General features: G+C 40.2%; 1 protein-coding gene across 1 annotated transcript in view; it reads right to left on the bottom strand.

Annotated features, from left to right (window-relative positions):
• cfap61 (cilia and flagella associated protein 61) overlaps window positions 1-13,571 on the bottom strand; it is a 250,290-nt gene that overhangs the window by 181,601 nt on the left and 55,118 nt on the right. Inside the window, exon 10 of the mRNA XM_072581649.1 lies at window positions 12,157-12,329. Within this exon, the coding sequence (XP_072437750.1) occupies window positions 12,157-12,329 (173 nt within the window). The remainder of the gene's footprint in view (window positions 1-12,156; window positions 12,330-13,571) is intronic.

The following is a 13,571-nucleotide window of genomic DNA, read 5'->3' as shown; positions in this document are numbered from 1 at the left end:
GCTCCAGATGTGTGTAATAACATCACTGAACAGGTTGTTTAGAAAATATCTAAAATTATAGAAATGAATTTGCAGTATAAAAACTTATTGTGGTAGAAATGGGTTCTGGTTCATGGAGGTTATATATCCAATACTGGGAAAGTGAGGGCTGTACAATTGGGATGGTTTGTACCTGAACTGTACTGGGACCAGTATTCTAGCTAACTGCATAGCTAGGGAAATAGAGATGGTTTTAAACTAAATAGTATTTACATGAGAATTGATAAACTGACAGGAAGAAGCAGAGAGTACAAATCTCAGAGTAACTTGACAGATAAAGCTAGAGTTTTAAAAATAGAAGGACAAACTCTGTATCTGAATGCATGCAGCATTTGAAACAAAACAGATGAATTGATAGTGCCAGCACAAATAAATATGATCTGAGACATGATTGTAGGATGACATAGTTTGATACTTGACTATTAAAGGGTACGTAACATTTCAGAGGAATAGGAAGATCGGAAAAGGTAGAAGGCTGCCTCCCTTATTTTAATGATATGATGTGGAGGTGCTGGTGGTGGACAGAGTTTAAAAACCAGACAATACCAGGTTAGAGTCCAACAGGTTTTTTGCATTTGCAGGTAGATTCTACTTTGTTCAAAAAGCACACAATCTGTAGGCAGTCAGTCCATGTGACATTTTATCAATTCTTACTTTGCAAATAGAACCCATCTGACTCAAGGTTGGAACACAGACAGATTCCAAACTCACACCTTTAATGCATTATCTGAGCTGCAATGTCACCTTTTTTTAATAAAACCTTAAATTGTTTCGGGAATGTGACTTGGAAGAAATTCTGGGATTTACATTTTAACAAATCAAAACTTGCAACCCATTCTAAGTGATGAAAGACTTAACGGCAATCTAGGTTTGGTCAACACATTGCATCAGTTGTATGACACTTTGATCTTTTGCTATAAATTCTGTGTCCTTTGATCCTGCTCCACTTGCTATCTGACGAAGGAGCAGCAATCCGAAAGCTTGTACTTCCAAATAAACCTGTTGGACTGTAACCTGGTGTTGTGTGATTTTTAACTTTATTTAATGGTAGTATTATCAGAGTAGGGAGGGATGACCTATATTCAGGAAATCAAGATCTATGAGCAGCTTGGGTAGAGACAAGAAGTCACTTGTGGAAGTGGTGTATAGATCTAGTAATAGTAACCAAAGGAAGAAATAATGGGAACTTGTTAAAAATATATGGCAATTATAATGGTGAATTTTAATCTACATTTAGACTGGAAAAATCAAATAACCAAAGATAGCATAGATCATTTGATAGAATGTTTTTGGAACACTTTATTGGAGCTTTGGAGCCAACTACTAAGCAGGCTATACTCAAACTGTATTTTGCCTGCTCAGACATATTAAGGCACATTTCCATTGCAGGCATTCCTCGCATAATATCACTCTATCACAACAGCGCTTATATTACAGTTTGCATTATACAACAAGTTAGTGTTGTCCTGTTTCCTTATCCCCGTATCAGTTGAAGCAAGCACTCGGAGGCACAAAATGGCTTTACCTCCTTCATCTTTATTCCAGGCCATGGAGAGAGAGAGAGAGGATGATTGCCCATGTGCACCGAGACATGAGTTCTCGGTCTTCCCTTGAAGAGCAGATTCTTAAGGAATTACATAGTGACTTACAGGGAGCAACTTCCGAATAAGGCAACATCTATATTGATTAGGTGACTGTTACAATCAGCGAGCATTAGCAGTAAAGATTAAGCCATCTGGCATTATACAATGGATGTTCTTAACCTTGTTAACTGGGTTTACACAATGAATGCTTTTTCACCTCGTAAACCCACTACTCTTGCCTCCAACACCTTATCATTTACTGCAAGTTCTTACATGATTCAAGTCACGCTAGCTGAGCCTTTGTCTCACTCAACCCAAGACTAGCATTTTAAACTTTTAAATAAGGGGATTTGTGAGGGTGTGAAAACAGAGCTAGCTAAAATAATCTAGCAAATTAAGTTAAGGAATAGATTGGTGGAGATGGAGTGACACTCATTTAAGGGATATTTCAGAATATACAGAATAGATACATTCCAACAATTTTTTTAAAAATCCAAAGAGAGGCCTGTAATTAATTAAATTGTTAAAGATTATATCATAATTAAAGAACAGGCTTATAAACTTGCTAAGATAGCAGGAAGGTCAGAAGCTATTAAATGATTTTAAAAATGGGGGGAAAATTAGAGTGCAAGTAAAAGTTGGCTCGAAACGTGTAAGCATATAGTTAAAATTTCCTATCTACATCATTTAAAGGGCATTTGGATGGGTATATGAATAGGAATGGTTTGGAGGGATATGGGCCAAGTGCTGGCAGGTGGGACTAGATTGGGTTGGGATACCTGGTTGGCATGGATGGATTGGACCGAAGGGTCTGTTTCCATGCTGTACATCTCTATGACTCTATGACTCTTACATTTTTTTCACGCAGAGAGTGGTATGTGTATGGAATGAGCTGCCAGAGGAAGTGGTGGAGGCTGGTACAATTGCAACATTTAAGAGGCATTTGGATGGGTATATGAATAGGAAAGGTTTGGAGGGATATGGGCCGGGTGCTGGCAGGTGGGACTAGATTGGGTTGGGACATCTGGTTGGCATGGACGGGTTGGAGTGAAGGATCTGTTTCCATGCTGTACATCTCTATGACTCTATATCATCCCCCCAGATTCCTGAATGATCCGAATCTCATCCTGCTCCAGCTCCAGTTACCTAATGTGGTCTGTGAGGAGCTGGAGTTAGGTGCACTTCTCACAGGTGAAGTCAGCAGGGACACTACTGGTGACCCTTACATCCCACAATCTGCAAGAGGAGCATGCAACATCCCTAGCTTCTATACCCCCTCCCCCCCCCCCCCCGCTCTAAATTGCCAAAAGAGTGAAAAATAACTGTATTTTACTACCCCTCCACTCAGTCTTTTTGGCTAGAGGAGGAAGGGTGGGAGACACTACACGTGTATTGTGTTTCAGGTTTAGCCACTGCCCAAATATTAGTTCATTTACCCAGCAGTCCCCATGTCTGCTTCCACACCTGTTCAGCCTTGGCTCAGCTTATTCATAAGCTAAGTATTTAATATTCAAACCTACCTTTTTGGCTGCCCCTGGCTTGTACTCTCTTGACTCACACTGCTGAAATGGCATGTCACACTATATATGGCTAGTCCAGTTAAGTTTCTGGTCAATGGTAACCAATGGATATTGACAGTGAGGGATTTAACAACGTGATGCCATTGAATGCAAAGGAGAGAAGGTTAGATTTTCTTTTGTTGATGTTTGTTGTTTGGCAAAGCCTTGTCTTGACGCAAATAGACTTGGCTGATTTACTTCAACTACACACAGTGATAGCATGTTCCATATACTGACCATTATTTGGATCATCAAGTTTATCTTGAATTCTATACAAGATTTACCAGTGACTATATTATCTGATGACCTTCAGTTCTGGACCCATGCATGTGGAAACATTTTTTCTATGTCACCTGGAGATAGATTCTGAATTTCCAGCATCTGCAGTCCTCGCTATGAAAAGTGGAGCTGGAAAAATCACAGCAGGTCAAGTAGTATCAGAGATTTTCAGCAACTCAGAATTATTTCTCAGCTCCCTTTCCCCTCCCCAGTCCTGATGCAAGATCCTGACCTGAAATGTTGACTCCACTGCTCCTGATGCTTTTGACCTCCTGTGCTTTATTCCACTCCACACTTTATTGACTCTATATTACCTGATCAAACCCTTTCATTAGTTTAAAGATCTGTGACAGTTCACCTCTCTTCTGGAGAAAAGAGCCCCGGCCTGTTCAGCCTTTTCTGATGAGTAGTTCCCTGTGGTACTGATGTCTTCTAATGACTTTTTGTATCTTCCCCAATGCATCGATATCCTTTCTATATCATCGAGATGTAAACTATTCTCTGTTCTCCAAATGTGTTCTAACCAAGGTATAATTCAAAATTTACATAGCTTCTGCTTTTTAATTGCATTCCTCCAGAAACAAATTCTAGCTAGCATTTAATTTGTTTTAGGGCCTCTCTAATCTGCATACTGCAATTACTTCTATTAATTTGAGTCTGAACTGGTATGTCCCTTTTCCATTCAACCCCAACCAGGCATTTAACAACCAAGTCTGTATCTGCCCTCCATATCCTTTCTACCAAATTACACCAAATTTATTAATTATCATCATAATCTATATTGAAGAAAGAGTAGCAGCGAAAACATAACACCGCAAAAATTACATTTTAAAACATCAATAAGCTGAAATAGCCTTGTTTTGAAAAAAGCACTTTTTAAACTGATTTTGATTGTTCATGGCTCTATTAGGAGATCTTTAAGCTTTAGAATATAGTGCTTAAACAAAAGTTGATAAATTTATTACTGAATTCTATTTAACAGAAAAGACAAACATTTCTGGTCCACTGTTATGACTGTTAAGAGAAATTGCTTCAGATCTGTTTTGGTAAACTCATGGGAAAAGTGAATAAAACTGAACTGTACTGCAAAGCTTGCTTTAAATCCATTATGACCTCCACAGTATTCATGATGACAGCACTTCACAAATTTGGTCATCTGCTCCTTTAGCAACGAGAAGTAAACATCATTCATCCTGGTAGATCTGATTTGAGCCTACACAGAACCTTCATTTCATTGATGTCAAGTCATTAAATTTGCATGGATTGTCCTTGATAATGAAGGGCATGGAACTTGTATTTTTTTCCTTATAAATACATCAAGGAAGTAATCATTGAGTATATTGAATTTATCTTCAATTTCAGTCCCATAAGTACACTTCAAGGTTTTCACTTATTTGGAAACCTTCATTGACTGTTACATCAAAGGAGTAATTTGTTGCCATTATGATTAAGTCCACAGCAACATTCTTTACTCCACATTTCTATGCTTTCTAACCAAACTTTTAACAAATTTAAGGATTCCTATGTCCCTTTTACTTTTCCAGCTGATGCCTGCAACCTCTGTAAAATCAGTTTCTCTTTACATTTTGCATAGTCATGATTCCTTTTAAGTCATGCTTAAGTGTATTCTTGCTAATCTTGTATATGTTAATTAGGTCTCAGGTTTGTTTAGCTCTCCACATTCATGCAATATGAGTCTCTGACAAGGTTGTAAAGGAGGGCTATGGTTTAATTCTCAATTTTAAAAATAATTATTAATTACTAAGAAAAACTCACTAGGTCGCGACACTTCATGGAAACATATAGGGGCAATTGGATTGAGGTTTACAAGTTAAGTGTTCTGCAAGGATCAGTCCTGGAATCTCTTTTGTTTCTAATATATATAAATGATTTCAATGAAAATGTAGGGGAGCCAATTAGTAAATTTTGCAGAACACATGAAAATTGGTGAAAGTGAGGAGGGTTGTCAAAGGATACAGCAGGATAAGATCAATTGGAAAGTTATGCGGAGAAATGGCAGATGGAGTTTCATCAGGTCAAGTATGTATTTTAGGAAGTCAAATGAAAGAGGAAGGTACACAGTAAACAGCAGGACCCTTTGACACACAGAGGGATATTGAGATGCAGGCCCAGAGCTCACGAAAAGTGGCAACACTATTGGATAAGATGGTAAGGAAGGCATATAACACACCTGCTTTCATAGGTCAGGGCACTGAGTATAAAAGTTGGTAAGTCTTTTTGCAGCTGCATCAAACTTTAGTTAAGCCTCATTTGGTGTATCGTATGCAATTCTGGTTGTCACATGAGAGGAAGAATGTGGAGGCTTAAAGGGTGCAGAGTTTTATCAGATGTTGCCTGGATTGGAGTGTATTACCAATAAGAAGCGGTTGGACAAACTTGGATTGTTTTTCACTAGTGCATCAGAGGCTGAAAGCCACCTGAGACATATATAAAATTGAGTGTCATGGCGAGGGTGATAGTCTTTTTTCAAGGATGGAAATGATTGAGGGCATAAGCTTAAGGTGAGAGGAAAAGTTTAAAGGAGATCTTTTTCACTCGGTACCTGGAGTGCTCTGCCAGAGGTGATAAATACAGATACTACAGCAACATCACGAGGCATTTAGACACATGAACAGGCAGGGAGTAAAGGGATATGGACTGTGTGCAGGCAAGTGGAATTAGTTTGAACAGGTAATGTTCCTGTGCTATACTATTCTTTATTCTATGATAAGAGACTCTACTGTGCGCAATTCTGGCCTTCCTCCTCTCAGAGGGATGTTGTGAAACTTGAAAGGGTTCAGAAAAGATTTAAAAGCATGTTGCCAGGGTTGGAGCATTTGAGCCAAAGGGAGAGGCTGAATAGGCTGGGGATGTTCTCTCTGATGCCTCGGAGGCTGAAAGGTGACCTCATGGAGGTTTATAAAGTCTTGAGGGGCATGGACAGGGTAAATAGACAAAGTCTTTCCCTTGGGTGGGTGAGTCTAGAACTAGTGGGCAGAGGTTAGGGTGAGAAGGGAAAGATATAAAAGGGAGGTAAGGGGCAGCTTTTTCACGCAGAGGGTGGTATGTGTATGGAATGAGCTGCCAGAGGAAATGGTGGAGGCTGGTACAGTTACACCATTTAAAAGGCACCTGAATAAGTATATGAATGGGAAGGGTACAGAGGGATTTGGGCAAAGTACTAGCAACTGGGACTAGATTAGTTTAGGATATTTGGTTGACATGGACGAGTTGGAATAAAGGGTCTGTTTCCATGCTGTACATCTCTGACTTTGACTGTTTTGTAGAATGTTAGCCTTAACTAAGTAGTTTGTCACTCCTGGTCTTAACAATCTCAAGTTATGTAAAGACAGAGCTAAGTTACTTATTTTTCTGAACAAAGAATGAACTTCTGAAACAGATCATAGGCCTTTGAATTATTTCAAATGAAATTTGTTCAGATTTTGACAGGGATGGAGACTCATCATAGCAAGAGGTAAATCTGGCACTAAACTAATTGGATATCTTTGAGTACACAGCAGTGATCTCAGCAAGCAGTTAAGTAGCAAAATCTGTTCAAATATCCACACACAACAAACCAATAAGGTAAAATTTCAGATAGTAAAGTGAATAAATGATTTGATAGCTTAATCATTTTAAAATATTTTTGAAATGTGGAATTTCTCATTAGTTAAGAAATCTGACATTGTGTAAAAGCATAAATAGCTTTTCAGGACCAGTGAGGGTTTTTAGAAGTAAAATGAAGTTAGTACATTGTTTAAAACCTAATCATAACCTCACTTAATTATAAGTAGTTTTTCAAGGGTTTTAAAGTGAAACTAATGTACAAGTGGATGTTCTTGTCAATACAATTGATTTCCATCATTTGTAATCTGGGTGCACCATGTGAAGTAGCATAGAATCATTGACAGCAAATACTGAATTTCAACTTTATTCTGCACATGTACAAGTTCCAAAAGAACAGCAGTAAGATGTATGACCACATCTGTGTTCTCTGAGACGCTGTATAGTCATGGTCAGAGTAGAAGAGTCCATTAAATTTGTGTATCACAAAGGCTCAGGGCAATAAGCACAAGAATATCCTAGAATGTCCAATCTCATGGAAAGCCATCAAGCTCTATCCACCAAATGGCTAATCAAAGGCTGAGGATTTTACTGAAAAAGGTAAGGGTGCCAACTTCATGTTCGCTATCATCATTCTTGGGACCCCTTAGCTCCTCTAGTACAGCAAGCATTTGTGCAATGGAGGGAATTAATGGAGGCGATCCCAATAAAAACTAGCCTTTGGAATTGACCCACAGATTTCTGCACCGAGGATAATTCTCACAATGTCCAGTCACTTCCCTGTTCAGCTGTAGAACCTCAGTGTTCTGTATCCTTTCTTTCCACTTGATTCCCTCCTCCCCATGTACTGGCCCTCCACTCAACTGAGCTGTCTCTTTCTAGACACTCAACTCCCTTAAAGTCTACACCTCTTTGGAGAGTCATGTTATGGAGAACACAGCAGCTCACCATGGTCAAATGAGGTGTTAATTGCAGGACACCAACTGTTCCAGGTGCCAGAATCACATCTTCAGAAGCAATATTAGCAGGTGGCTTCACTGAGGAATAAGTAGCCATATTTTCAAGGGATAATGCTTGTCCCACACATTCATCCACAGACTTTAAAGAAGCTAGATTGAAGAGTTGCAACATCCTGTACTGTCAGTGGATTAAACAGCCATGGCAGTTGATAGGATAATGAATACACACATGAAGGAAAGAATCTGTTGAAGAGTCATATTTAACTCAAAACATTAATACTTCTTCTCTCTCCACATATGCTGTCAGACCTATTGAATATTTCCTCTACTTTCTATACCTGTGAGGACTCATCTGTTGTGAACTGAATCTATTGCCCAGCCCTGGCGGGTAGGGTAACAGTGTCTGAAGAGTTGCAATGGTATCCAGCCATTGTGATGTTACCAAGATCTATTACAATCCTATCCTCAGAATATGGCTTCCTGTCTGTCATTCATCTTCTCTGCCCAAGTGCCCTTACTGCCCTTATATTACCACTAATAATCTGACTGTGCACTTAGTGGTCAACTGGTCATCCAATAGTCTTTGTAAATGTTGGTCAGTCTTTTGTTCCAATACCACAAGGAATGTTACAAAGCTGTATATTGCTAGTGCTCTTACTGATTACTCATCTCAAGCTGTCCTAAACCAAGGAATCTGCTTACCAAAACTGGCCAATTCCACACTCAGCCATATCAACACTGAACAGAATATATAGCATAACCTTGAAATGGTGATACGCTTCACAGTGACCCACAAATCAGGGAACCAGCCACATTTCATTTAGCAGAAATCAAGGCACTACCAAGCATGAGTAAAAATAGCCATGACTAGAGTCATAGAGTAATAGAGATGTACAGCATGGAAACAGACCCTTTGGTCCAACCCGTCCATGTTGACCAGATATCCCAACCCAATCTAGTCCCACCTGCCAGCACCCAAATCCCTCCAAACCATTCCTATTCATATACCCATCCAAATGCCTCTTAAATGTTGCAATTGTACCAGCCTCCACCACTTCCTCTGGCAGTTCATTCCATACACGTACCACCCTCTGTGTGAAAAAGTTGCCCCTTAGGTCTCTTTTATATCTTTTCCCTCTCACCCTAAACCTATGCTCTCTAGTTCTGGACTCCCTGACCCCAGGGAAAAGACTTTGCCTATTTACCCTATCCATGCCGCTCATAATTTTGTAAACCTCTATAAGGTCACCCCTCAGCCTCCAACGCTCCAGGGAAAACAGCCCCAGCCTGTTCAGCCTCTCCCTATAGCTCAAATCCTCCAACCCTGGCAACATCCTTGTAAATCTTTTCTGAACCCTTTCAAGTTTCACAACATCTTTCTGATAGGAAGGAGACCAGAATTGCATGTAATATTCCAACAGTGGCCTAACCAATGTCCTGTACAGCTGCAACAAGACCTCCCAACTCCTGTATTCAATAAAGGAAAGCATACCAAACACCTTCTTCCCTATCCTTTCGATCTGCGACTCCACTTTCAAGGAGCTATGAACCTGTACTCCAAATTCTCTTTGTTCAGCAACACTCCCTAAGACCATACCATTAAATGTATAAGTCCTGCTAAGATTTGCTTTCCCAAAATGCAGCACCTCGCACATATCTGAATTAAACTCCATCTGCCACTTCTCAGCCCACTGGCCCATCTGGTCAAGATTCTGTTGTAATCTGAGGTAACCCTCTTCGCTGTCCACTGCACCTCCAATTTTGGTGTCATCTGCAAACTTACTAACTGTACCTCTTATGCTCACATCCAAATCATTTACATAAATGACAAAAAGTAGAGGACCCAGCACCGATCCTTGTGGCACTCCACTGGTCACAGGCCTCCAGTCTGAAAAACAACCCTCCACCACCACCTTCTGTCTTCTACCTTTGAGCCAGATCTGTATGCAAATGGCTACTTCTCCCTATATTCCGTGAGATCTCCCCTTGCTAATCAGTCTCCCATGGGGAACCTTGTCGAATGCCTTACTGAAGTCCATTTGGATCACATCTATGCTCTGCCCTCATCAATCCTCTTTGTTACTTCCTCAAAAAACTCAATCAAGTTTATGAGACATGATCTCCCACACACAAAGCCATGTTGACTATCCCTAATCAGTCCTTGCCTTTCCAAATACATGCATTCCCAAATTAAATTCAGTTATTGCAACCCACTTGGAAAGAAAAATACTGTAAGTTTCAAACCACTTACCCCTCTCACTCACAGAAAGTTGGACACAGCCAATTACATCTACCCCAATGATTCTCTTCTATACTTATTCCACCATCTATGCCTTCTTACCTTCCATCTCCCTACTTTCTTCTTTTTCCCCTTTCCCATCTTTCACCCCTAATATTGTAGAGAATCCTAGACCAATGATATGGAACTCTTCATTATTCTCCGATTTTCCCCCTGCTGATGTTTCCCGTCCATGTGCTTCTCCTTCTTTTCCTCCTTTCCCCTCTTTTTTTCCCCACAACACATCCCAATTCACCACATCTGGATCTTCTCCTCTACTTTATCTAAGAATGGTTATCCCATTACCTTGTCATTGAACTGAGTACTAGACTTAGCCAATGTTTCCTGTAATGACACAAGGGAAGGGATTGACTGTTGTAGAAAGGGGTGGAAAAGTAGTTAATGGTGAGGCATGAGCAGAACAGTGGTGAGGTGTCCCAGTAATCAAGTAGAAAGGACAGGAAGGATTAGTAGTTTGGGATGATGAGGAAGGAGAGAGCAATTGAGCAGATATGATACATGCAACAGCAAGAGTTGTAGTCATTGAGCCTTGAGAGGTAGAGTAAGTGAGCCAATGAGCATGAGGTGGCAGAGTGAAGTAGCATTGAGGTGGCAGCGTGAGGTAGCATTGACCCTCTTCCTGCACTGCTGGGCAGCCATTTTCATCCGGACAAAGTACTGACCTGTGCTGCAAATTTAATCCTGGGCTGGCTTGGTCTGTTGGCATTGTCTCCAAGCAAACAGCTGAGAAAAGAATTATGTTGGGGATCATTCCTGGCTTGCAGTATCTCAAATGGTGTGCAGATGGACTTTAGATGTCATCAACAGCATGATCATAAGTTCCTGGCATGGCTACTGCTTCCATCTCTCCATTGCACAATTCCTGAGAGAGGTTCCCAAGAGCCCAGTCATATACTTAATGAAGTGAAGAGCGGAAAATTCCATGAGAAGTCGCAGCAAGCCAGGGTGGACTGACCACCATGAATCACACTTGACCCGAAAATAGGAAAATATTGCCCTTGGTCTCTATTTGCAAAGCCAGATGAAATCAACTAATTTCATGTTAATCATGTTAAGTTACTTAATCTCTCTTAATCCACACATTTAAAAGTACTTAATGTAATTTATTTACTCTGGATGTGGTCCCAAAACCTTTTTTCATTTCCAATGTGCATTAACAAGTCGGACCAGCATGGAAGACAATGCAGGGTGTATTTGACATAGTTAGTCACAGGTTTAGCCTGTGTAATCAAGGGCACACTCTATACTCCTTTCTCTCTGGCAGTACCTATTGAACCCATCAGTACTGAGCTTCCAAATATTACTACACACCTCTTTGAATTGTGACTTCATCTCTCAACATTACCCTGAGCTCTAGCCCTATGTCTTAGTCATACCAAACACTGCTGCACCCATCAAGAGCAGGATGGTTGTGACCATCAATAGCTTAGTTATTAATAAAAAAGGAGAATTTTGGGCTTTAGTGGTGTTTCTAATGTTGGCTGGACACATGAACTAATCAGTAGAAAATATCTCTCAATAAGTTTGGTGTTATTTGCTGGCTAAGGTCCTTATCCATATTATCGTTATTTCTGGACGATTTCTTCAATGTCATCTTTGTTACTACTGGGTTCCTGTCCTCCAAACTCTTCAACCTCATCCAAAAAAAAGCTTATCAAGACATCATGGCACCATATATTGGCATCCATTCCAGCTTTACATCCCTTCTCTCATCCTGTGCTCCCAGGTTCTGGACACCTATCTCCTTGTCCTCTACTCCGTTTTGAAGCGGTCTACAACCATGCCATTTTACCTTTTGGAACTTCTACACTATATTTTACTGCTATAGGCAAACATAATCTTCACTAACTGACAAAAATAAATAATTAACTTGCCTTGTTTCATATTTTTCTTCAATGCAGAACAACTGAATGCAAAAGACATTTGAAGACTGGCTGTCATTTGAACTGGAAACAATTTCTTTGCTGTTCTCTGCTTCTTTGGTTGTTTGGTCTTCAACATCACCATCTGGCAATTTGGCATTTTCAACACTGTCTGACACTTCTCCCTGCAGCAAGATGAGGCAAGGATAAGAAATTACATTTAGTTACATTTGCCCTTGCACACTCAGTCACATACTAATTATATCAGCATACATAAACATTATTCTTTGTCAGTATAAGGCCTATAACAATACACACTGAAAATGTGAAGATATGCTGAAACTACAGGAATCTAAGATTGTTCTACTAAAATGTACAGTGAAGGTATGTTCACTATGAATAAGATATCTACAATAGTGTCATTTTAACTGATTCAGAAAGGAAAACTGTTATAGAATTGAAATAGGTCCACAAAATTAGCAATAATTATTTCTTATTCAGAAATATCTTTTAATTGCACATTCGTGATTTTTGAATCAACCATAAACCTTATTGACAGAGTCTTCCAGGCCCATCTAAAACAATTAGAAAGGCAGACAGGGAACTTAATTGGGTGAGAGACAAAAATTCAGTTTCCCAACAGTATTAAGTTTTCAGAACCCCAGATCAGCTTACCAGATCTTCACGGTCAAGAGACTCTTTTGCATTCATTAGAATATCATGAATAACACCCCAGCCCACTGGAATTACATTCATGGGTGCAATCTTGTTAGTCAAAAATTAGAATAAATGTTTGCAAACCTGTCCTTCACATGAGTGCATCTGGTGGGGCTGCCTTTTTCCTTCAAGTTCCAGTGAATGCAACCTTATATTACTTGGCCCCATTGTGACCAACCTTTTTACTTGTGCAAATGCTTCTGGTGTAAGAGGTGATGCCCCACTCTATCTGCTAAGATGAAGGAGGAAGAGAACAAGGCCAAAAGAAGCAGGGGCACGAGGCTTGGGGGATGCAGCTGTGGAAAGATAAATAAACATGGAGAGGGGAACCAGGGTCTTCAGCAACATCAGGCGGTCTGCTGAGAGATGGTGTACAGAAAGGTGTTGCACCTATGTGAAGTTGAGTGAAAGGCACCGCCAGAGCCATCTTCGAGACTACGGAAACTGTTGCCTGTATCTGCCACTTTTGCAGACAGATCCACAGTCAAATAGCTTCGGAGGTCCTGGGGCCGTGAAAATCACAGCAGCATTTAATTTCCTACTCATGGTTCCTTTCAAACATCAGCCTCAGCTGAGGACATATGTGGGTTTGACCTACTGGTAAGCCAGAGATGCACTTGTGAGTTCAACCACACCCTTTGCAGGAAAGCAAATCTGTTTGTCCAGTTCATCAGGCACCCAGACAGCCAAGGCAGCTGAGCGATTGGATT

The sequence above is a fragment of the Chiloscyllium punctatum genome, chromosome 11 (assembly GCF_047496795.1).
Source record: "Chiloscyllium punctatum isolate Juve2018m chromosome 11, sChiPun1.3, whole genome shotgun sequence".
Lineage (NCBI taxonomy): Eukaryota > Metazoa > Chordata > Chondrichthyes > Orectolobiformes > Hemiscylliidae > Chiloscyllium > Chiloscyllium punctatum.
The sequence above is the reverse complement of the archived record's forward strand: the minus strand, read 5'-3'. Positions and strand labels throughout refer to the sequence as shown.